This window comes from Hyperolius riggenbachi, chromosome 1 (genome assembly GCF_040937935.1).
Source record: "Hyperolius riggenbachi isolate aHypRig1 chromosome 1, aHypRig1.pri, whole genome shotgun sequence".
Taxonomy (NCBI): domain Eukaryota; kingdom Metazoa; phylum Chordata; class Amphibia; order Anura; family Hyperoliidae; genus Hyperolius; species Hyperolius riggenbachi.
Genome location: NC_090646.1, coordinates 361,283,130 through 361,307,484, shown reverse-complemented (window position 1 = coordinate 361,307,484; position 24,355 = coordinate 361,283,130). Strand labels below are relative to the sequence as shown.

General features: G+C 42.1%; 1 protein-coding gene across 2 annotated transcripts in view; it reads right to left on the bottom strand.

Moving 5' to 3' along the window:
• Positions 1-593: 593 nt before the first annotated feature.
• The window catches only part of LOC137514667 (zinc finger and BTB domain-containing protein 49-like), a 52,688-nt gene continuing 28,926 nt past the window's right edge, over positions 594-24,355 (bottom strand). For both annotated transcript variants that reach the window (XM_068234225.1, XM_068234226.1), the window contains exons 4-6: positions 7,394-7,520; positions 5,426-5,534; positions 594-1,052 (exon numbers count right to left, since the gene is read on the bottom strand). In XM_068234225.1, coding sequence (XP_068090326.1) covers positions 711-1,052; positions 5,426-5,534; positions 7,394-7,520 — 578 coding nt within the window. In that variant the 3' untranslated portion in view covers positions 594-710. The remainder of the gene's footprint in view (positions 1,053-5,425; positions 5,535-7,393; positions 7,521-24,355) is intronic.

Genomic DNA, 24,355 nt, shown 5'->3' with positions numbered 1-24,355 from the left:
GGCAGGAGGAGGATCATTAGCCAGAACTCCTGAGGGTCTGCTTATAAGCTTCCACACCACACATCCAGAGCAACTTTATACAATAACTATAAGGAGTCAGCTGAAGGGAAAATGCTGAACATTGATGGTGGAGGTCAATATTGCATTATCCACAGATGGCAGCCCAGGGGCTACTTCTGTGGATTTACAAAATGATGACACAAACCCCCTTCCTGATGCACAACCCTCCCCCCGATGTCTATCCCTTAACCATCTTCCATGCGAAGAACCACCTAAAAAAAAAAAGCACAAAATATTGGGTGCCTAAACCACACTGAAAAAAACCCTGCTAAGTAAGCCAACTATTGGACGGCGCTGGGCACCCAAATCTCCCCTTTCCCGCTGGCTTACCGACAAATTCTATGCAAGTCAATAGTGGCTCCTGGTTTGTCCATGAGCTGCCTGCACCCTATTTGTCTGATACCCTATTAGACCCTTGGTGTTCCTACATTTACACTTCGTTATTTTTAAAACATAAACTTTGGAAATGTAACATTTTCAAAGGCTTCTTCTCAAGACATAATGCTCCATTCATGTTGCACGAAGACTATACATTTTACGTTGTCACATTTTATTCTGAAATGCGTAAGAGAATTGTGTGGAAATGATTTATCATATTCTGACAAATATATATTAACAAAAATCACATTTAATAAAAAATGGAGACCCTATTATGACTTGACTGTTTCAGATGATGCATTCTGTGAAACATATGGGTGAAACTGATTGGCTGATTGTTCATCACTAGTAAAGACAGATATGTAGGAAAGAGATAGCGGAGATACAGAGGAGTCTGTTTGGGCCACTTGATCTGTAGCAGTAGTAGGGTTTGGCAGAGGATGGTCAGCAGGCAGCATCTGCAGCTGGTCTGAAAATTTAGCTACTGGTCTCCTGTTCTTACAGTATCTAGGAGATGCATGTTCTCTATTGATTTGCACACGCATGTCTGCTTTGTGCACTGTCCGTATGTGTTTCTTCATGTTACTTGGGTGTCTGCAGCCTTTCCCACATATCTGTAAGACATAAAAAAAAAACTTTAGCAACTCAGGAAACAGAAGCAGAGATTGCTGCAGTATGTTTATTTTTTGATCCAGGGAAATTGAAATGGAAGTGATCATGCAAATTGGTCAGTATAGCAAGTTCTCTCTAACTCATGGAGTGTAGATACAGAAGTAACTGTATGTGCACTGCTTGAGAAAGACGACCTTTGGGTAAGGAAAGTTAATTGGAGGGGGCAATTGTTTATTGTATTGTGACAATGATGTGGTCTCAAAAATAGGCATGGATCAATAAAGTGTTGATACAGTATTTTCATTAAAGTAGCCCCCATATTTTGTCCCAACTGAATCTCCTCTATTTTGGTACCCATATTAAATGTCACCATACCATGTCTCTCCCTTTCAGTACCACCTGTTAAGGTGTCACCCATTATAATGCTTCCATATATAGTACTCAAATATATAGCAACCCTGATGGCATTCCCCTAATAGTGTCATCATATGTAGTCTAACCCATATTTTCCATTATTTTAGTCTACCCCTTAGTGTAGTCTAACCCTTATTTTCCCTTATACACTAACCCTTATTTGGTATGCCCTGCCTTCCCCCATTTACAGAGCCCTCATACAGCACCCCGAATATACTGTCCCTTTATAATGGTACCCATACAATGCTTCCTTATACAGACTTTTCAGCGGGTGCTTATCGAGTACTGTGGAAGATCATAGATAAATAAATAGGCAAGATAAGGCTTGGCTCCTTCTGTGTCCAGTGCTATGATCTTCCCCAGCACTCCCTAAGCAGTCTATATATCTCATACAGCTTGAGCATGGAGAAAAGGGAGGATAAATCTCTGCATATGCTGTCAAAAAACCTTTCAAGCCCACATCCCCTCCCCCCATTCCTTTAGATTGTAAGCTCGCAAGGGCAGGGCTCTCTTCCCCTTTGTGTTTTGGAATTCATTGTATATTTTATTCATGTTAACTTTGTCACTGTAAGTACCAATTCTGTACCCTATGTTCGTTTCTTACTTTGTACAGCACCATGGAATATGCTGGCGCTTTATAAATCAATAATAATAGACAAAGATAGACAAGTGTGATTAAGAAAACAAAAGAATTTTTAAGATCATGCCATCCTACTGCATAAAAGATTATGGTTGAGTCAACAGAGGTAGGAGAAGGAGACAGATCTCTCATGGGTTAGGTTGGTTAGCACCAACCTAACCCTGGGTGAATCATAACCTGACAAAGCATAGGTTTCTGTTACCTATTACTTCCCATGTGAGGATTGTAGCCTTATCCCTCAAAGACTGAACAAAATGTTTGTAAGCCACTTACAAGTACAATTGTTGCCAGACCTCAGTAAATTACCAGTTAGTCAGCCAAGCTCTGCCTGGTTGTATGCATATGCCAAGTCATGGCAGAATAAGCTTGGGTATACAGATATTAAGCTAATGCTCACAGATGTATGGGCAAAGGGAAAATTAAGCAATATGGTTTCAGAACTAAACATGTATCTGGTTTGCTGACTGCTGGCCATGTGTAAAAAAAAAAAAAATGATAGCATGTGACCATTGCAGTCATTCTCTTTCAGTTTCAATGCCATCAAGGTGGCAAAAGATAATAAGAAAATGAACACAACACTGTAATGCTGGGTACACACGTTGCGATTTCCCGTTTGATCAGCGGAATCGATTATTTCAGGGTTTCGATCGATACAGTTGTCGATTTTGCATGTTAAAGGGAACCTGAAGCGAGTAAAATGATTTAAAATAAACACATGATGTAACTGCAAATGAATATTACATGCTAACTTCACCATCAGTTCCTTTCAGAAGCTCATCATTTTCTTCTTACAGTGATCCCTTCCAGTTCTGACAATTTTTTGTCAGCACTGAAATATATCAGTGGCTGTCAGGTACAACTGAATGTTGCAAGGTAATGTCCATGTATCCCTATGGCTCAAGTGGGTGATATTACAGTTTAACAGTGTGTTGACAAGGAAGCGGTTATGGGGTAATGGCCATTTTTAAAATGGAGGACAGAGAATTCCATTGATCACAGTGGACAACAGGACACGGGAAAGGAGAAAGAGATTGAGGAGTAGACTACACAGGAGGTATATATGAACTGTGTATGGTTATTTTGAATTTTTATTTTCAGTTCAGGTTCTCTTTAACTATGCAAAATCGACGGCTGTATCGATCGAACATGTTGGTAATAATCGATCGATTCCTGCTGATCGAGTGGGAAGTCGCAACGTGTGTACCCAGCATGAAAGGTCAACACCTCTAAGCTTACTGTATAATTTCTTACTGTATCTCTGGCATGGTATATCTAATCATAATTAGTGGGAGTCAACTGAATATCTCCAGGCTCGTGTCTTAATAGACCATGTGATAACTTAGTCAAACTCCACAGTGAGCCTAATGCTGGAAATATTCCATACGTTTGTTCGGCAGATAGTTCGAAAGATAATTTCCGACATGTCCGATCTTATTTTCGATAGTTTTTCTGATCGATTTCTCATAGAAGTGAATGGAAATAGATAAGATAAGAAAATCGAGCAGGAAATCGAATCAAAAATGGACAGAAAATCGGCCGAAAAAACGCATCGTCTATTACCAGCATAAATAAAGCTTTTGCAGCTAGAAAACCTGTTTTAAAAATCTGGTCACATGACCTCAACCAGCAGAACTTAAGATGTTAAAGGAAATCTGAACTGAAGTTTATGGAGGCTCCCATATTTACTTTTAACTACCTAACAACCGTGTCACGCCAATGGGCGTGAACGCGACGGCAGCCCCAGGACCGCCTAACGCCAATTGGTGACAAGTCCTGGAGCTGCAGTTCCCTGCCCGTCCATGGAGCAAAGCTCCATGATTAGCCTGCTAGCCGCAGGCTGTTTGTAAACGAAAGGGGAAAGAAATTCCCTTTGTTTACTTCCGTACAGCGCTGCCGTAGACCAGCGATCCCCGGCCTCTCAGAGGCTTATGCCTATGAGAGGTGGAACAGGTTGGATCGCCGTCCTGTTCGATTCTAAGCACCGAGGAGGGGGAGAGGGTCGAAACAGCCGTGTACAGGCTGTAAAAAGAAAAAAAAAAACACGGCCACAGCGATCGAGCACCTCAGGCGGCATGTCCCCTAAAGGAGAAAAAAAGGAGGCGAGTCCAATCGCTGGGCTCCACAGCTGGGCTTTGCAGGAGGCTGAAAAGCCTGCACAGCCCAACTGAGCAAAAAAGAGCCTTTGGTGGGGGGCTTGGTTTAACACTGCAGTCCTCAAGTGGTTAAACAATTAGTTGCCTAGCATCCTGCTGCTCTCTTTGGCTGCAGTAGTGTCTGAATCATACCTGAAGCAATCATACAGCTAATCTTGTCAGAAACATCGGATCTGCATATGCTTATTCAGGGTCTATGGCTAAACGTATTAGATGCAGATGATCAGCAGGACAGCCAGGCAGTGTGCATTGTTAAAAAGGAATTTTGTCAGCCACCATACCTTCTCACTTCAGGTGTGCTTTCACACTAAGCTCCATGGAAGGGACTGTTGATGGCTGACTCTGCAGTGCCAGTCACAGGGTTATTTGCAGCTTACACCAGTGTCTGGGCAGGAGGTATTTGGTGAAGGAACTCCTGACCACACATTTTAATAGTGGTTTATTTCAGTTTAGCAAATCAAGGAGCTTCTACATAGAAATAAACAAATTCTGCCACTGACTGCCTGCACTGTCTGTAGCATGGCATTAAAGGGAATGTCCAAGCGAAATAAAAAAATGAGTTTCACTTACCTGGGGCTTCTACCAGCCCCATGCAGCCATCCTGTGCCCTCGTAGTCACTCACTGTTGCTCCAGTCCCCCACTGGCAGCTTGCCGACCTCGGAGGTCGGCGGGACGCATTGCGTACATTTTTACGCATTCCCGCTAGTGCAGGAACATTAACACATACATTTTTACGCGTTACTGGTTCAATGCGTACATTTTTACGCATTGAAGCGGTAATGCGTAAAAATGTATGTGTTAATGTTCCTGCACTAGCGGGAATGCGTAAAAATGTACGCAATGCGGCCCGCCGACCTCCAAGGTCGGAAAGCTGCCAGCGGGGGACAGGAGCAGCAGTGAGTGACTACGAGGACACAGGATGGCTGTATGGGGCTGGTAGAAGCCCCAGGTAAGTGAAACTCATTTTTTTATTTTGCTTGAACCTTCCCTTTAAAGGTTTTTTTTTTTTTTTTTTTTGAAGATGTTTTACCATTAATCAAACATGCTCTTTCAGTTCATGTTAGCCACAATTAGTGAAACTTTTCCTAGAATTCTTACGTCCAGGTGATTGAGTTATTTTCATTATTTTTGGATCAAGTTTTCAACAGAAACATTTATATAGCGTACTTTACAACGATATGGAAGTTCTCCAGTGTGAGTCCATGTGTGCCTCTTCAGTTCTGAGATTCGGTGGAAAGACTGAACACAGAAGTCACACTTGAATTTCTTCACACCACTGGCCAATTGAATAGAACAAAAGGGAAGAAAAAAATGGTTAATTAGAATATCTTTTGATTACTAGTTCTATTTAAAGATATCTCATAAAAAAGTAAATACATAAGTGTAGTGAGAAGTATTAGAGATCATCACCACCATACAACTTGTATCCCTGCCGTTTTGCATGTACACAGAAATAAAATGCAATTTTGCAGAACATACATTTTCACAACAGAGCATCGACATATCTAGTGCAGTTAGGTTCATAAATATTTGGACAGAAACAAATTTCTTCTAATCTAATATCTCTGTACATTACCACAATGAATTTTAATTGAAACCACTCAGATGCAGTTGAAGTGCAGACTTTCTGCTTTAATTCAGTTGGGCGAACAAAACAATTGCATTAAATATGTGAGGCAAGAAGCCATCCTTAACCACCTGGGCATTACGGACGACCAGTAACGCCGCGGCGGATTGCTCAGGCCCTGATGGGCCGATTTGCATAATTAAAAAAAAAAAAACTGCTAGCTGCGTGCTTTCCCCATTGCCGCCGATAAGCCGCGAAAGACGCCCCCCCCGCAGACCCTTTGCGCAGCCTGGCCAATCACCGCCAGGCTGCGCTATGGGGTTGATCGGGACTCCCCCTGACATGACGTCAGTCCGATCGTCGCCATGGCGACGGGGGAAGCCCTACAGAAAATCCCGTTCAGAAAGGGATTTCCTGATGGGTATTAATGCCGGTGGCGATCGAAAGGGTGGGAGGGAGGGAGGGGAGGAATTATGTACCTAGCGCTAGGCTAGCTACATGAAAAAAAAATTTAAAAAAACCTCCCGACGGTCATGCACCGCACGTAATCAAAACGCCAGGGAGGTTAAAGGATACCAGAGCCGAAAAAAACATGGAAAGAGGGGGGAGCAGGCATATACTGCTTAGACTTATTCTAAGTCGCTGGGGTGACTGTGCAGGTGCTGGCTGGGCTGCCCGTTACCGACAGTGCACTGCACATGCGTATGACCTCATGTGCATGGCGTAGTGATGTCATGCGCAGTGCACTCTTGGCCACGGGCAGCCCGGGAGCCCTGTTATAAAACAGAAGCAAAGGGGATACAGTTGCCATTCCTGACTTCTTTTTTTAAAATGCTGCTTGCCAGTCTGTTGTGATTCTTTGTCTTTATTACATTCTAAATGACCAAAAGCAATGCCATTTTTTTAGATTTCTCTCAGTTTCCCTTTGAACTAAAATATGTGAAGCTGATGGAGTGAGAAACATCTGTTGTCCGTTTTGGTGTCCGCTAAGGTTACACTCTTTACATTTTACTGCATTTGCATTTCTGATGCATAGCAAGTTTGAATACGTTAAAATGTGTCCTTTCCTGGTGGAAACAGAATTGTTTTGAAAGTAAAACCAAGTTAAGTACCTAAGAAAAAAAAGGAGCAAGCTGTCATATTTTCTGCGCTCCAAACATGCATTAGACATGAATAAACCTTATTAACATTGTCTGTCAGATCTAATGCTTATTTGCATGCAGGGAAATGCAGAAAAGCACACACAGTGTGAACGGGGCACACCCAATGCCTTCTTATCCTCACTTCCTTATTCATACAGTTTGGAAAGGATTCTCCCTTTTTCAAGGACAAGTAACCTGAATCCTTCACAGGCTGGAGTGACCTTTCTGCTGGAATATCAGTTTGATGCATGAGTACATCTGTAATTCATATAGTAATTAGGAAACTGTGGTAATGAATCTCAGATCAGCCATATTAATGGAAACAATTTATTGCAATTTTGTCTCTCAAAGTAACCAACAATGGAAACCATATGCTAAATCTAAACCTGCAAGGCATACATTTATACAAAAAGGTCATGTCTCTACCTGCAAAAGATTTTATGGCTTTTGTAGTGCTTCACGGCTTGACCACAAAACTCACACAACTGAAGCATTGGTGGTTTTCCTGTAGAGGTCTCCACATGTTTTACCCTGACATGCTGAGTCAGATCACCTGCAACAAAAATACATATACGTATAATAACCATATCCACCGCTGCTCACATATACAGTATGTCCACTAATGCACATTTGCTGTGTGGTGATCCCTGGCACTAATGCACACCTGTACACTTGCATGAAGGGCCATACATGCTATCAGACCTTTTTCGCTACTATATAGTAATAGAGGTATATCCCAAACATGCAAAGAAGAAGGTAGGGGGGGGGGGGCATTCTGTGTGCAATGCCATGATTCATCCCAGCAGTACAAGGCAGAATAAGGTGAAGGTGGGTGTGGGGGGGGGGGGGGGGGTATTCTGTGTGCAGTAGGGATGATTAATGAGAACCAAATATTTCCGAGTTCATGCAGTTTTATGTAAATTAATATGCAAATATAAGCAGATTGAAAATGGACCAATCGATTTAAACCTGGGTGTGACTTGATTGGTCCATTTTCAAGCTGCATATATTTGCATAAACATTTACAGAATCCTGCAGGAATTTGTAAAGATTTGCATCTCACTGATCATCCCTAGCGTGCAATGGTATATCTCAGCAGTGTGAGGCAGAAGTGTGTGTTGGTGGGGAGTGCATTCTGTGTGCAATGCCATGATTTATCACAGCAGTACAAGGCAGAAAATGGTGAGTGTATGTGAGGGAAGTGGTCATTTTGTGTGCAATGGCATATCCCGGCAGTGTGGGGGGTGGAAAGATTCTGTGTGCAATGTGTGAATGCCATACTGGTGCTCACAAATGCGGCCACTACACTTCACCAATAGTAGTCCTGAAACTAACCTTTTAAAGCCCTTTCTGAGCACAACAATAAAGTAGCACCCACAACACTTACCCTTGCCAAACCCACCACATGTGAGGGTATTAAGGAATCGGTCATCTTTAGTTCTCTTAAAAAAAAAAAAAAAAAAGGTACTTTTCCATTAGCCGGGCGCATCCACTAGGTGGCAATAAAACTCCACCGGAATTACACTTTTCCCTACTATCCATTGCGGCTTGAAGGGGGAATAGTAATTATCGCCACCTAGTGGATGCGCCTGGCTAACGGAAAAGTACCAAAAAAACATACCAAATGCCTTTTTCCATTAACCTCCAGGACAGGTCCACCATGAGAACGACAGGCTCCTCCCAGGAACAGGAAACGTCCAGATAGAGTACTCTATAAATCTTTGTCCAACCCCTTGATCCTCCGCAGTTGACGTTTCCAGTTCCAAGGAACAAGGAGTGCTCTAGTCGCTCGCCGGTCCGTCAGACCAGGTGTGTTTGGGACCCGGTTGGCGGCGAATGGTGGACCTACCTAGAGAGGTATTTGGGTCTAGTAAGGAGAAGCGAGGTGTACCTTCTCCTGTGGCTGTCCTGGCTGCCCGAGTTGCAGGTGGATCCGGAGGACACGCGCGGTGTCCATGATTCCCCTAGAGCGGAGGCTAATGGCGCACCGGAAGTGACGTGGGAAGTCTAGCAGGCCTCTGGAGGGAAGGTGGCTGATTGCCCTCAATGGCGGCGTCCTTGTGACGTACTTCCGCCCTTACGCGGCGTCACTTCCGGTGGCGCGGGGAAGAGACGCCGGAAGCCCGCATGGTTCGGCATTTCGTGTCACGAACGGAGCGGGAGGGACGCTAAGCAGGAGCCAGGAAAGGTGAGAGTGGCGGAGGCTTGGGGACCTATATGGTATGAGCCGTACGCCTTATGCCGCGTCTGTACGGAGGTCTGTTACTTATTATCTGACTGTGCAGTATAATATAAAGCCGGCTTAGCGTCTGATCTGAGGTCTGTATAAACTTATGCATATAGCTGGAGATATGTTTTGCAGATATTCAGTTGTGATATTGCTGGGTCATATGTTGTGTGTGTGTGTGTATATATATGTATATATATCACCCAATATACAGAACACCAACACCAGTTTAGCTGCACTCATAAGAGAGAACCATTTATTGCTCGAAAATATGCTTCACTGTTTGAAAATTTGAGCAAAAGAACCCCCAATAAATATAGGGTATAAGTTGCATAAATCTAAAAATGACAAGATCCAATTGGGGCCCCAATACATCTACCAGAGAGAAACCACACTCACATCTCCCACTCATAAATATGCAATGTAATGCTGAGGCAATGTCCCAATAAGGTTTACTTGTCATAATAATGATAAAAGGCAGCATACGACTTGGTAGATAAAAATCACTTAAGGGCAGCTGCACCACGTACCAAACAGCATGATTGCAAACTGTATGTGTGATCATCAGTCCTTGCCACACTAATCCTTATCCAGTTAGCTGATAGCAGTAATGCCCTTCCAGACAGTTCACATAGAAGGTTGCTGAAATGCAATATGTATTTCCCTCAGCACTTCATATAAGTATGCAGACTACTGCCTATTTCCACTTATCTGTATACTGTGCTCTGCTGCCATAAGATGTAGTAAGCAGAGGATAATTGCCACGTGGGAACTGCCCAAACATTCAGATCATCCAGGATGCACACCAGCAGCGGCCATCGCTAATGCATTTCACCCCTCCCTTGGGGCTTCTTCAGAGCGTGCCAACATAGGGGCCAACATAGGATCAGTGTACAGGCAATATGTGTATATGTGGTGTCATCCCCTGTCTAATATATATAGGGGGATTATATAGATGGCCTCAAATAAATCATATGTATATGATATTTCTATACATGTTCTTATCCATCTGGGCTCAGGGTTACTTATCACTCTTTGACAGATGCGCACCAGGTTGTTCTTTCTTTAGGTTTAGAAAGAAAAATGACACTATATTTTTTGTTTGTATTGTTATAGGGCACAGAGTCTACTGACCCAGCAAGGCCAAGAAGGTGGTGCCCGCTCTGTGATACAAAAATGACCCATACTTATAATAAGCAGTTTTGTCAAACCGGTTTAAGTAAAGTTAATGTAGGAACATTCAGAGGACTTAAAGGAAGAATTAATGTCAGCCGTAAAAATTGAGAGGGCTGAGACAATTAAGTCATTAAGGGAAGTATTTGCTTCTGCTATCATCCCAGCAACAGAAGCAGTAATCCCTGGTACTAGTACGACCAGGCCGGCCGTAGATATACCAAATACAGAGGGTGAAGAGGAGGATAATGATGAGTCAGACTCTTCTTCTAAAAGTATGGACAGCCAGACTGAAATCAGAAAATCTCCAGGTTTAGATTCCAGCTGATGAGACTGAGCAGCTTATCTGGGCTATTAATAAAACTCTAAATATTGAATCTAAGAAATCAGAATTATCGATGCACAATAGATTGTATCAGGGAATGGAACCAAAAGAATCTTTGACTTTCCCATACATAAGATCTACAACATCTCACAGGTTAATATAGACAATGAATTAGCCTTTGAGGATCCGGGATACCTGAAGGATCCACAAGATAAGAAGGTGGAGTTTGCCCTTAAAAAGGCCTGGACTGCAGCAGGGGCAAATTTTCAACCAGCAGCAGCCACAACATACGTAGCAAGGGGAGACCTGGGGCTATTAATAGAGAGGGAACGAAAAAGAGTTTTCTTTTTCGAAACCAAAATAGTCAAGAAAAGAATTGACGCCAGAGAAAGATTTGGGGGTCGTCTATCGGAATTCTATTCCCAGTGGACGAAAATAAGCAAAAACGATTTCTTCCACAATTTTATAAACTAGGGGTACAAAATTCAGTTTCAGTCCCTTCCAGCAAGAAAATTATTGCTACTCCTCTTCCAAAAGGACAGAGAGAAAAGCCAGCATCATAAAATCAATGTTAGACGAGAACATCGTCGGACCGGTTCCGGGCAGTCAGATCACTGGCTATCAGTGATTTTATTCGACGGTTTTCTGGTAAGAAAGCTGACGAGAAAATTCAGGTTAATTCTAATCTTAAAAGCTTAAACACCTTTTGTGTCTTATCAAAGATTCAGGATGGAATCAATATTCTCTGTGAGAAACTTGTTAACCACAAACTGCATGATGATAAACATAGATTTGAGGGACGCAGATTCGCACATTCCAATAAGAGCGTTGTCTCAGAAGTTCCTGAGATTTGCGGTAAGGGAAAAGAAGACGATTCAACATTTTTAGTTTACTGTCCTGCCCTTCGGAATATCATCAGCACCGAGGATCTTCTCAAAAGTAATGGCGGAAGTGATAAAGTATTTACATGCAGAGGGAATTCTCATAATTCCATATCCAGACGATCTCCTTGTAGTGGCGGAGTCATACCAAAAAAAAAAAAAAAAAAAAAAACAGAGAGAAATACAAGAAAAAGTACTAGATCAGTTACAGACCCTCGGATGGATAGTAAACTGAGACAAGTTGGTCCTACAACCAACGTCAAAGATTCAGTTTCTAGGAGTCATAATAAATTCAGAAACAGAAAGAATGTACTTAACAAGCGAAAAGATAAAAAGATTAAAGAAAATAATACAAGCCGGGTTTAGATTTCAGAAGATGTCTTAGATGCTATTTAGAAAGGGATAAAACGGTGTATAGAGGAATCCTATAAGATTACAGGGGATACGGTATTATATACAGTTAGAGCTCATTCAGCTAGAGCAGCGGCCACTTAATGGGCTTACAGAGCGAGTGCTACGCCGGAAGAGATCTGCAGAGCAGCTACGTGGTCAAGTCTAAGTACCTTCTCTAGACACTATAGAGTGAACCTGATGTCTGCAGGACAGCAATCATTTGGGAGAAAAGTCCTGCAGGCAGTCGGCCCACCCTAATTGGGTAAGATTCTTGCTCATCTTCTCATGGTGGACCTGTCCTGGAGGTTAATGGAAAAACCAATGTTAGTTACCTGGTAACATCCTTTTTAGTAACCTCCAGGACAGGTCCGTAACCCACCCAAGTAAAGGATTTATATGAGTATATAAGTACAAGAAAAGTATATGTATATGCAGTATGAATATTAAAACCCCTTTGTTTTTAGGAACAGTACTTGGAATTGACTGAGGATCAAGGGGTTGGACAAAGATTTATAGAGTACTCTATCTGGACGTTTCCTGTTCCTGGGAGGAGCCTGTCGTTCTCATGGTGGACCTGTCCTGGAGGTTACTAAAAAGGATGTTACCAGGTAACTAACATTGGTTTCAGTTGTGTTGCTTTCAGGGAGAACAGAAGATCAAATAAAATATACATTATGTGTATGTTAACCCTCTAGTTACTTAAACCATAAAAGAGAAAGGTTTGGCACTATAAAGCAGGCCATACACTGGCTCGATTCACGGCCGTTTCGACAGCAGATCCGATCCTGGGATCGGATCTGCTGCCAATCGCTTGCGCTAAACGCACCCGCCGATCCGATTCCCTCCCGAAATCGGATCGGACCGTCGATCGCGCCGTGCGGGAAATTACCCTCGATCGCCCGGCGGTAGGAGCGCGTCGCTTGCGGCGTACGATTCGGGCCCGATCCGAGCATGTATACATTACCTGAAGCTGGCTCCGGGGTCCTCTTCTCCTCGCTGCACCGCATTTCCGCATGTCCCAGTGTACGCTTATACTTCCTGTGTCACTCCGGTGACCAGGAAGTTGAAATAGAGGGCGCTCTATTTGAACTTCCTGGTCACGGAGTAACACAGGAAGCGCCGGGATGGAGCAAGAACAGCGGTGCGGTGCAGTGCGGAGAAGACGCCCGGGAGCCAGCCTCAGGTAATGTATACGGGGGGGGGGGACAGGCGGCAGGAGCAGCTGAACAGATTGTGATCGGTTTCAGGCTGAAATCGATTCACAATCTGTTTGCAGTAAAGGCAGCCATACGATCCCTATCTGATCAGATTCGATCAGATAGGGATCTGTCAGCTGGTCGATCTAATGGCACATCGACCAGTGTATGGCCACCTTAAAGCTGTTTTATTGCTTCAGATGGTGGTGCACTCTGGCCTCAGCATCCACTGCCATCACCCTGCACATCAGATACAATAAGTACACCGATCGTTGCCATGACTACAATTGTATGTGTATTATGCCTGCTATGCTAATTATGCACCAGCTCTATATCTAAAGCAATAAAACCACTTTATAGTGCCAGATCTTTCTCTTCTATGATTTGTATGTATGACTCTATCTTTGGTTTAGCACATATCTGTCTGGGTACATTGCACTATCACCTCTGCCTGTTTGCACGGGACTTTAGACCCATCAACCATGTGCTTTCTGGTTCCTCCACATTGGCCTCGATTCATAAAGCATTACTGCATGCGTTATCGCCCAAGCTGTAAATTACTGCATGGTATGTTAATAGTGGATTCATAAAATTTAACGCAGGATTTACCGCATGCGGTAATGAAAATGTTATTTGTGTCGGTAAACTGAATGAAGTGTATTCATGAAAGAAAAAAAAGCGGGAGTAAGGAAGCGATAAATAACAGCTTGTTATCGCCAACAAAGACCTGCCGAGTTTGCTCTACACAGTAGCATTTTAGGTGACAAATGGAGCCCTTTCAACTTAATGCCATGGAATTTTTAAGGAAACAGAGGAGGAAGGCTGGTTGTAATATCACCCAGGCTTTTAGAAATCGTACAGAGTTAGATAATTTATAAGAATAATATTATATATATATATAATAAAATATAATAATAATAATAATTTCTAATTTATAAAAAATAAGTCACGTGTGTCTAAAACTGCCCACTTCTACCTAGCATGCACCTTGTCATGAGGAAGTCAGCAGCAAACTACCGCACGCAGCAAATGATATTGACAGCTTTCCGCACCACACCGCACACTTACCGACTGCTAGCGCAATCACCTCGCACTCAGAATTTTTTTTTTTTATGAATTCACTGTAAAAACCCTAATTTACCGCTAGCGGTAATTTCCCGCCCGTCTCTGAACTACCGCACTCACTTTAATGAATCAAGGTCATTGTGGTACTAATTACTATTTGGAACCGTCTGTGATAAATCAAAAGCACTGGTGTCAAAAGCACTTGTACTATGACTAGATGATTTTGTCACAATAATGTCTGCGGAAACTTCTTTAACCTATTTTGGTTCCTGGACGTAGTTTCTACGTCCAGGAACCATGCGCGCTACCGCACTCCCGGCCGCGGATTTGGTAGCCAAGGAATCAATGTATCGGGCTATGGAGCCTGATCATTGATTCCTCTCCCCCGCTGAAAAAGCGACAGCTTCTCTCGGAAGCTGAGCTTTTTCTGGCCGTCTCCTTCCCGATGCGTCACTCTAAGCGCGTGCTACGCTTAGAGTGACGTCATGTAAACAAACTCGTGGCCGCCATCTTGTGGCCAAAAAGTAATACTACACCTGAAAAAAACAAACAAAAAGAATTAACACACATTTACATTATAAATCTATTGTTTACCTCCCACCCTCCCAAAAGTACCCAAATAAAATGTTTAATATAAAAAAAAAAAATGTAAATATTTACCTAAGGGTCTAAACTTTTTAAATATCAATGTAAAGATGAAATATTTCTATATTTTTTTTATTTTAAGCTTGTAAATAGTGATAGATGCAAAATGGAAAAAATGCACCTTTATTTCCAAATAAAATATTGTCGCCATACATTGTGATAGGGACATAATTTTAACGGGGAAATAACCGGGACATTTGGACAAATACAATACGCGAGTTTTAATTATGGAGGCATGTATTATTTTAAAACTATAATGGCTGAAAACTGAGAAATAATGAATTTTTCCATTTTTTTCTTATTCTTCCTGTTAAAATGCATTTACAGTAAAGTGGCTCTTAGCAAAATGTACCCCCCAAAGAAAGCCTAATTGGTGGCGGAAAAAACAAGATATAGATCAGTGCATTGTGATAAGTAGTGATAAAGTTATAGGCTAATGAATGGGAGGTGAACATTTCTTACGTGAAAACGACGGAACCTGAATGGGTTAAGTACTCTAGACAAAAATTATTTTTTAATCTTTTCTATTATTGTCATTTAAAGGATACATGGGGTTTAAGCTAATTAAGGTCTCATCCACACTTGAAAGGGCAAAACGCCGGCAATTTTTGCAGCGTTTTGCGAGAGTGATTTTTCAGCGACTTCACATGGAAAAAATAGTTGAACAGTGCAGCGATTTCTCCACGATCGCGTTTAGCACTTCTATAGCACTAAACAGGTGATCCGGGAGATCGCATGTTAATGGTGCAGGCTACGCGTTTGACGATTTTAGGCGATTTGCGACGATTAGCGCAAATCGCCCAAATAAGAACGGGCCGATAGGGTTTTATTACACTAGTGCTTTCAAAAGCGCTAGCTTTTTACCGAAATCGCCGGCAAAACGCTCAAGTGTGAATGGGGCCTAAGGCACTTTCACATATCTATGAACCTCTCCAGTAGGAAAACCATAAGTGGATCATTTTAGTGTTTGTCTGCTATTATGTAGTACAAGATTGCAGCCCTTGTCTGAGTCACATTGGAACATAGAAGTGAATGCCGTAAAGTTAGTAGCATGAGATTACTATTTCACGCAGGTGCCCAAGTGTGAACTTTTTGTAATACATTTCAGGCTTTCATGGATGCTGTGGATTCTTTATGTAAATATAATCACACGCCCACTAACTCTCTTAACTTCACTGCAACCCTATGACATACATGAGGTTAACAAATAACGATCATTTTATTGCAATAATGTTTAAAGGGAACCTAAATTGAGAAGGATATGAATTTTTCCTTTTAAAATAATACCAGTTGCCTGACTCTCCTGCTGATCCTGTGTCTCTAATACTTTTAGCCACAGACCCCCAACAAGCATGCAGATCAGGTGCTGTGACTAGAGTCAGACTGGATTAGCTGCATGCTTGTTTCAGGTGTGTGATTCAGCCACTACTGCAGCCAAAGATCAGCAGGACTGCCAAGCAACTGGTATTATTTAAAAGGAAACATCCATCTCCCTCTCAGTTTAGGTTATTTTTAAATGAATGAAGTCCAGATTTGCTGGATCACTTAAGACATCCCCACTGAAAATTCTTGGAAATTACTGGAGATGTCCTAGTAAATTGGGCCCGTAATTTTGTTCCTGGAAAATAGAAATGCTACACATAGTTACATAGTTATTTGGGTTGAAAAAAGACATACGTCCATCGAGTTCAACCAGAGAACAAAGTACAACACCAGCCTGCTCCCTCACATATCCCTGTTGATTCAGAGGAAGGCGAAAAAAAACCCACAAGGCATGGTCCAGTTAGCCCCAAAAGGGAAAAATTCCTTCCCGACTCCATATGGCAATCAGATAAAATCCCTGGATCAACACCGCTGGGCATTACCTAGTAATTGTAGCCCATGGATGTCTTTCAATGCAAGGAAAGCATCTAAGCCCCCTTTAAATGCAGATATAGAATTTGCCATAACTACTTCCTGTGGCAATGCATTCCACATCTTAATCACTCTTACTGTAATGAACCCTTTCCTAAATAAATGGCTAAAACGTTTTTCCTCCATGCGCAGATCATGTCCTCTAGTCCTTTGAGAAGGCCTAGGGACAAAAAGCTTATCTGCCAAGCTTTTATATTGCCCTCTGATGTATTTAAACATGTTAATTAGATCCCCTCTAATGGTGTGTACACACTTGAAAGATATCAGACCAATTTTACCACCTTCCATGTAGTATGAGAGCCATACTGTACAGTCTATTCTATTGAGCTGAACTCCCCATCAGATAAAAATCTTTGCAAGATGCTGCATACAAAGATGCTGTACGCATTCAAAAGATCAGTATCTGCAAAAGATCTGTTCCTGCAAAATGCATTCATAGTCTATGATATCTGCAGATCCTCATACACACCTTATTTAACAGACATTCATCTGCAGATCATATCCACCAGGATGGATTTTCAGATCTGCAGATGATTGTCAGATATGCAGATGAACGTCTGTTAAACAAGGTGTGTATGAGGATCTGCAGATATCATAGACTATGAATGCATTTTGCAGGAACGGATCTTTTGCAGGAACAGATCTTTTGTGTCTGTACAGCATCTTTGTGTGCAGCATCTTGCAAAGATTTTTACCTGATGGGGAGTTCAGCGCCATAGAATAGACTGTGTAGAGTATGGCTCTCATACTACATGAAGGGTGGTAAAATTGGTCTGATATCTTTCATTTATCTTTCAAGTGTGTATGTAGCATTAGGCGTCTTTTCTATAAACTAAATAAACCCAGTTTATCTAACCTTTCTTGGTAAGTGAGACCTTCCATCTCTCGTATCAATTTTGTTGCTCATCTCTGCACCATACACATATGGCATATTGAGTATTTTAATGTGTATCATGCATATTTTTTGTTAAATACAATTCTGTTTTGTCATTTTAAAGAACATGGTCCTTATATGCCAACAATTTAAAAATGCATGTGCTTTAAAGCAAACCTGAAGCGAAAAAAAATCTTATGATATAATGAATTGCATTGTGTACTACCAATAGTGAATAGAACATTAATAGCAAAGAAAAGTCTCTTATTTTTATTTTCAGTTATATAGCTTTTTTTTTTTTTTTTACCCATTGCATCATTCTCTCATTTTTGCAGTATACAAACCACACTCATAGCTAACAACTGCACAGACAACTGAAGTTTCTTAACTCTTCCTGTACTGGAAAACAATATGAGGCTCTTTTCTTTGCTACTAATGTTCTATTTCTTAGCTGTACTACACATACAATTCATTATCTCATAAGTTTATTTTCACTTCAGGTTGCTTTAAATACGATAAATAACAAAGCTCAAGGTACAAAATAAATATTAGCCAATTGGATTCTTTTGTTGTATTGGTCTTATTAATCTCTTCATTATTAGGTCTTATTTAAAAAAAAAAAAAAAGCGTTATCACAGTTACGGTTCTGTGTTAGATTTAGTGTTGTGCTTCCTGCACAGTATACTGAAGCCAAACATTCAGTCTCTATTTTGTTTTTAATCTGAAATGTGGTGTGGATCGCTGGAACCCTATTGCTAGTCAAATTAAAGCAGTCAAAAAATGTACAAGTGTTTTTTTCAGTGGCAGTTGCCCAATATTTGAGGGTCAATGCGTAGGCAGCTTTCCAAGTGTTGGTTTAGCATTTCCGATGTATTCAGTCGAGAAAACAAACACTTGGCATTTTATCAAGGATTTTGTATCTCTGAGACTGTAAACAATAGCCTTGATTTCTAATATGGGAAGAGGCTGTCACATAGGTCCCATGGGAGGCCAAAGTAAGGGTAGTGAGAGGGGAATTCATGTGAATTCTTCCCTCTTTTTACAATTGACACTGAATTTCACAGAGGAAGAAGATTCTATACTATGCCAAACAAGATTCCAGGTTTAAAAAAACAGCATTCATGGTCGTACAATATCCCATGGAACTGACAAATGGTTTGGGGAGGGGTGAATGCTTCCTTTGTCTTCCTGACTAAATAATGTCTGTAACAAAACCCCTTTTTATTTCTAATTAGAATTCACCCTTTCACCTACCAAATGTTCTTCTAAGACATCTGCAGTACTCGGATGAACTCCGACACTAAACATCTTGACAGCCTGTAATTGCCTTTTTTTTTTTGCAAAGCAAAACGATTATTAACTTCTCAGTTCATTACCAAAGCAAATTTAATTCCTAAATATCAAAAAGCAGACTGTGGATAACAATGAATTATTGTTTACATTGGCAACAAAAAATTGCACTATGACAGATGTGGGAAAATAAATATTCTTTAACCTAGGCAGTGTTTGACTGTATCTAATTGCCCTTTGCCATGTAAAGTTGGCCTCGATTTCCTGAGCAAGTGAAAAACTTTTTGTGTCTGAGAATCAATACTGATTCTGCATCCTGGAAGAGAACAAATGCAGAGACACTGGCCCTGATTAAACTTTGAACCTTTGTTTTCTCTTGCAGATGATGTTTTTTTCATCATATTTTTATGAAATAACTTTTAAGCACCTAGCAAGTGAAAAAAGTAGCAAAAAATAGGTAATATAAATCTTGAATGAACATGGAACAGCTTTTACAACAAATATTTTACATGAGAAAACTCGGGAAAAGTACCACAGTGGATTGTGCATGGGTGACTTCTAATGGAAATCCCAACACATTTCACAAATGTTTACTCTTCTTTTAAAGCGACTAATGTAAAAAATGTTAAAGCGTCTTTGTAACTGGATAAATTCTGTATGTATAAATTATATCAATATTACAAGATGCATGTTCAGAGTGTACAGTTGTAAAGGAAGATTTATTGGAAGGAAGCGTGATGTGGAGTGTGACAGCCAGAGGTGGCGACCTGGGTGCGTTAACCCACTTTTCAGTGGCCGCTAACACCAATGTTCTGTTTCACAAGTGAAGCCAAATTCAGATGTAATTTCCTCCCTTACTATGCCCCCCCCCCCTCCCCGCAGCATTGCAAATTGCAGCGGGGAATTATAAAGGCAGCGCACATAGACTCACCTCCTTATGGTTCCAAGCACTGGAGTTCCCCTCTATACTTTCCTAGGGCAGAAAGTACAGACAGGAACTCCAGCGCCTGGAACCATAAGGAGGTGAGTCTATGTGTGCTGCCTTTATTCCTCCCCGCTGCACTCGAATGCTGAGTGGAGAAGAGGGGGGGGGGGGTGCGGCAGGAGTGTGAGGAGGGGGGGGGCAGAGGCAAAATACAGGAGGGGGCCAAGGACAGAGAGAGAGGACAGGTGCTGGCCCCCTTCCCTGCGTCCTAGCTACCATCGGCATAGTGGAGAAAAACAGGATCTCCAGGTCTGCTCTCACCTAAGCGATGGGATTTTACAAAAATCCCCCATGACATTGCATTAGCAAAAGCAATTAAACTCTCTAGCGTTTAAAAAGCTCTTGTAGTGTGAATCAGCCCTGAACTTTTGAATTATCTGTTTAGCATCCTTTTTACTTATTTAACAGCTACAAATAGAGAAATGATTTGGATTTTATGCCTCTTTAAAACTTTCCACCCCCTTATGCCTCTGCCCTGCCCCCTTTAGAACCTTGTGCATACATTATGGCTCTGCTCTTTAAAACACTAACCCTTCTAGCATTAATAATAAGCTATACCCTATCGCAATATCCAGAGCCTGTTATTGCGTAGCCCTGGGAATGTATATAAAGACCTCAGCAATATAATAGCTGAGCCCCAGAGCCCATATCCAGAGCAAGGCTAAATAATAGCTAGCCCCTGGCACCCCAGCCACATACAGAGCTGATATTTGGAGTTTGGCAATATAATAGCTGAAACCCAGTGCTGAAGTCCAGAGTTTGGCTATCTAATAACCAAACAGGGCAGCCCCACCACATATCACAGATGCCAAGTTTTACTGGTTCCTTTCCAGATACTCCTTAGAAATTCACTCCTTAGGCCCCGTTCACACTTGCATTTTGGCATGCAAACGGACCGGATCCGGATCGGATTAGGACCTGATCCGGATCCGGTCCGTTTGCATCAGGCTGCCATCCGGATCCGTGTTGTAAAAACAGCAAAATATGATAAAAAATTGTTGGGGTCAGCAGAAGGTGCACCTGGTGCACCTGTAGAATCAGGTCCTCCGCTGTTAGGCCTCACCTCCACCTCCGACATACTGCCAAACAGCTCCAGCACGTAAGGTCACTGCTGCTCCACTGCTGCCCATGTGTCCCCATCCGAAATGGCCGCTAGAATACGCATAGGAAGTGGGGTAGAACGTCAGGTGTTTGTATCCTGTGTGTTCTGTGCTTTCCGTTCCCCATAAGTTTCTATTTCCGGATGGTGCAGTCAGGCTCCGGTCCGGGTGCGTGGGCTGGATGTTCCGGACCCGAAAAATTGCGCATGTTGGAAAAGTGTCCGGAGTCCGGATCCGATCCGGCTCCATTCTGTACGGAACGTACGCGTGTGAACGTCCGCATAGACTTTGCATTGCTATGTGGAACGTACGTTCCGTTTGTACAGTATACGGTCCGGATCCGATCAGGCGGATCCGGACAGGGAACGCTAATGTGAACCGGGCCTCTCAAGTCTCTTCTGTATTCACAGAAAAAGGTAGGAACGGGAAATAATGTTGGGATTAACATTAGACCAGGGATGCTCAAATTCGGCTTCGGGAGATATCCGGATTTTTGCTATCCGGATATCTCCCAGTAATGCTGTGCGGGCTGGGCGGGGGGGGGGGTCAAGCTTACCTCTCTGACGTCTTCTTCGGTCGTCCCTCGGCGCCTCCCACGATGCGCTCCAAGCGGCGGTCACCTGATTACAAACACTTCCTCCTTCCGGGTTGAAGGAGGAAGTGTTTGTAATCACGTGACGCGCATGGAGCGCATCGTGGGAGGCGCCAAGGGACGACCGAAGAAGACGTCAGAGAGGTAAGCTTGACCCCCCCGCCCAGCCCGCACAGCATTAATGGGAGATATCCGGATAGCAAAAATCCGGATATCTCCCGAAGCCGAATTTGAGCATCCCTGCATTAGACAATTTGAAAATGAAGCTAGATATTGAGAAACCAAGCAACTTGCAGTAGTGTTGTTACTGAACTGAAGTGGCTTTTTCCTTGCACCCTTTGCCATGCACATCATAGTGGTTCAGTATTCTCCTGAAGGGGTAGACTCTCTAATGCTGACATTCCTCAACGCAAAAGTAGCCCTCAGTTGTTTAGATGTTTTGGAGTATTACAGGCCTGGGGCCATAAGCAATTCACTTTTTATTCGTAGTTTTTTCCAAGGAGATAATTTTTCATCTTCAATTTAAATTAACTTTTTAGCACTTTGCAATGGAAAAAAAAACAAGTAGGTGAATAAGTAGTGTCAAAATTATTTTGAGTATTTGTTTGCTTGCTGGTGGTGTAAAAGGCATTTTATTTGCAAGTTGTGAAAATATCACCTAGGAGAAAACTCAGGTGAAAAAGTGAATTTCTTATGGCCCCTTGTTGTTGGTGGGATGTTTGCTGGTCGACCATTCCTGGGGAATCCTGCACTGTTGTTGTATTGTCTGCATTCATACACAGTCTGTCAGTGGGCTGGTATTAGTCTCAAATAAGTAGTATTTTAAATGTTGCAGTTTGGTAAGAGTTGGTAGAGGTTCTCAGAAATCTCCCTCGTTATGCTGGGAATACACAAGTCTTTTCAGCAAATTTACTGGCCGATCGGTTTTCCGATAGATTTCCATCCACTTCTATGAAAATTGGTCAGAAAAACAATCAAAATCACTTCGGACCTGTCGGAAATTATCTATCGAGCCATCTATCTGCGAAGAAACCTCATTGTGTATTCCCAGCATAAGATCCATGACACACTACCACAAACCTGAATTGTGAATATTAGACTTAGATGTTGAAATTACATAGAGATGTTCTTTAACCCATTCGCGTTCCGTCGTTTTCACTTGAGAAATGTTCACCTCCCATTCATTAGCCTATAACTTTATCACTACTCATCACAATGAACTGATCTATATCTTGTTTTTTCCGCCACCAATTAGGATTTCTTTGGGGGGTACATTTTGCTAAGGGCCACTTTACTGTAAATGTATTTTAACAGGAAGAATAAGAAAAAACCGGAAAAATTCATTATTTCTCAGTTTTCAGCCATTATAGTTTTAAAATAATACATGCCTCCATAATTAAAACTCACGTATTGTATTTCCCCATATGTCCCGGTTATTACACCGTTAACCTCCCCGGCGTTCTATTGAGATCGCCAGGGAGGCTGCGGGAGGGGTTTTTTTTAATAAAAAAAAAACTATTTCATGCAACCAACTGAAAGTTGGCTGCATGAAAGCCCACTAGAGGGCGCTCCGGAGGCGTTCTTCCGATCGCCTCCGGCGCCCAGAATAAACAAGGAAGGCCGCAATGAGCGGCCTTCCTTGTTTTGCTTAGATCGTCGCCATAGCGACGAGCGGAGTGACGTCATGGACGTCAGCCGACGTCCTGACGTCAGCCGCCTCCGATCCAGCCCTTAGCGCTGGCCGGAACTTTTTGTTCCGGCTACGCTGGGCTCAGGCGGCTGGGGGGACCCTCTTTCGCCGCTGCTCGCGGCGGATCGACGCAGAGCGGCGGCGATCAGGCAGCACACGCGGCTGGCAAAGTGCCGGCTGCGTGTGCTGCACTTTATTTGAAGAAAATCGGCCCAGCAGGGCCTGAGCGGCACCCTCCGGTGGTGATGGACGAGCTGAGCTCGTCCATACCGCTCAGGAGGTTAAAATGATGTCCCTATCACAATGTATGGCGACAATATTTTATTTGGAAATAAAGGTGCATTTTTTCCGTTTTGCATCTATCACTATTTACAAGTTTAAAATAAAAAAATATAAAAGTATTTCATCTTTACATTGATATTTAAAAAGTTTAGACCCTTATGTAAATATTTACATGTTTTTTTTTTTTTTACTGTAATGTTTTTTGTTTTTTTTATATTAACCACTTGAGGACCGTGGGCTTTACCCCCCTTAAGGACCAGGCACTTTTTTCCATTCAGACCACTGCAGCTTTCACGGTTTATTGCTCGCTCATACAACCTACCACCTAAATGAATTTTGGCTCCTTTTCTTGTCACTAATAACAGCTTTCTTTTGGTGCTATTTGATTGCTGCTGCGATTTTTACTTTTTATTATATTCATCAAAAAAGACATGAATTTTGTCAAAAAATTATTTTTTTAACTTTCTGTGCTGACATTTTTCAAATAAAGTAAAATTTCTGTATACATGCAGCGCGAAAAATGTGGACAAACATGTTTTTGATAAAAAAATAAAAAAAAACCCCATTCAGCCTATATTTATTGGTTTGGGTAAAAGTCATAGCGTTTACAAAATATGGTGCAAAAAGTGAATTTTCCCATTTTCCAGCATCTCTGCCTTTTCTGACCACCTGACATGTTTCATGAGGGGCTAGAATTACAGGATAGTATAAATACCCCCCAAATGACCCCATTTTGGAAAGAAGACATCCCAAAGT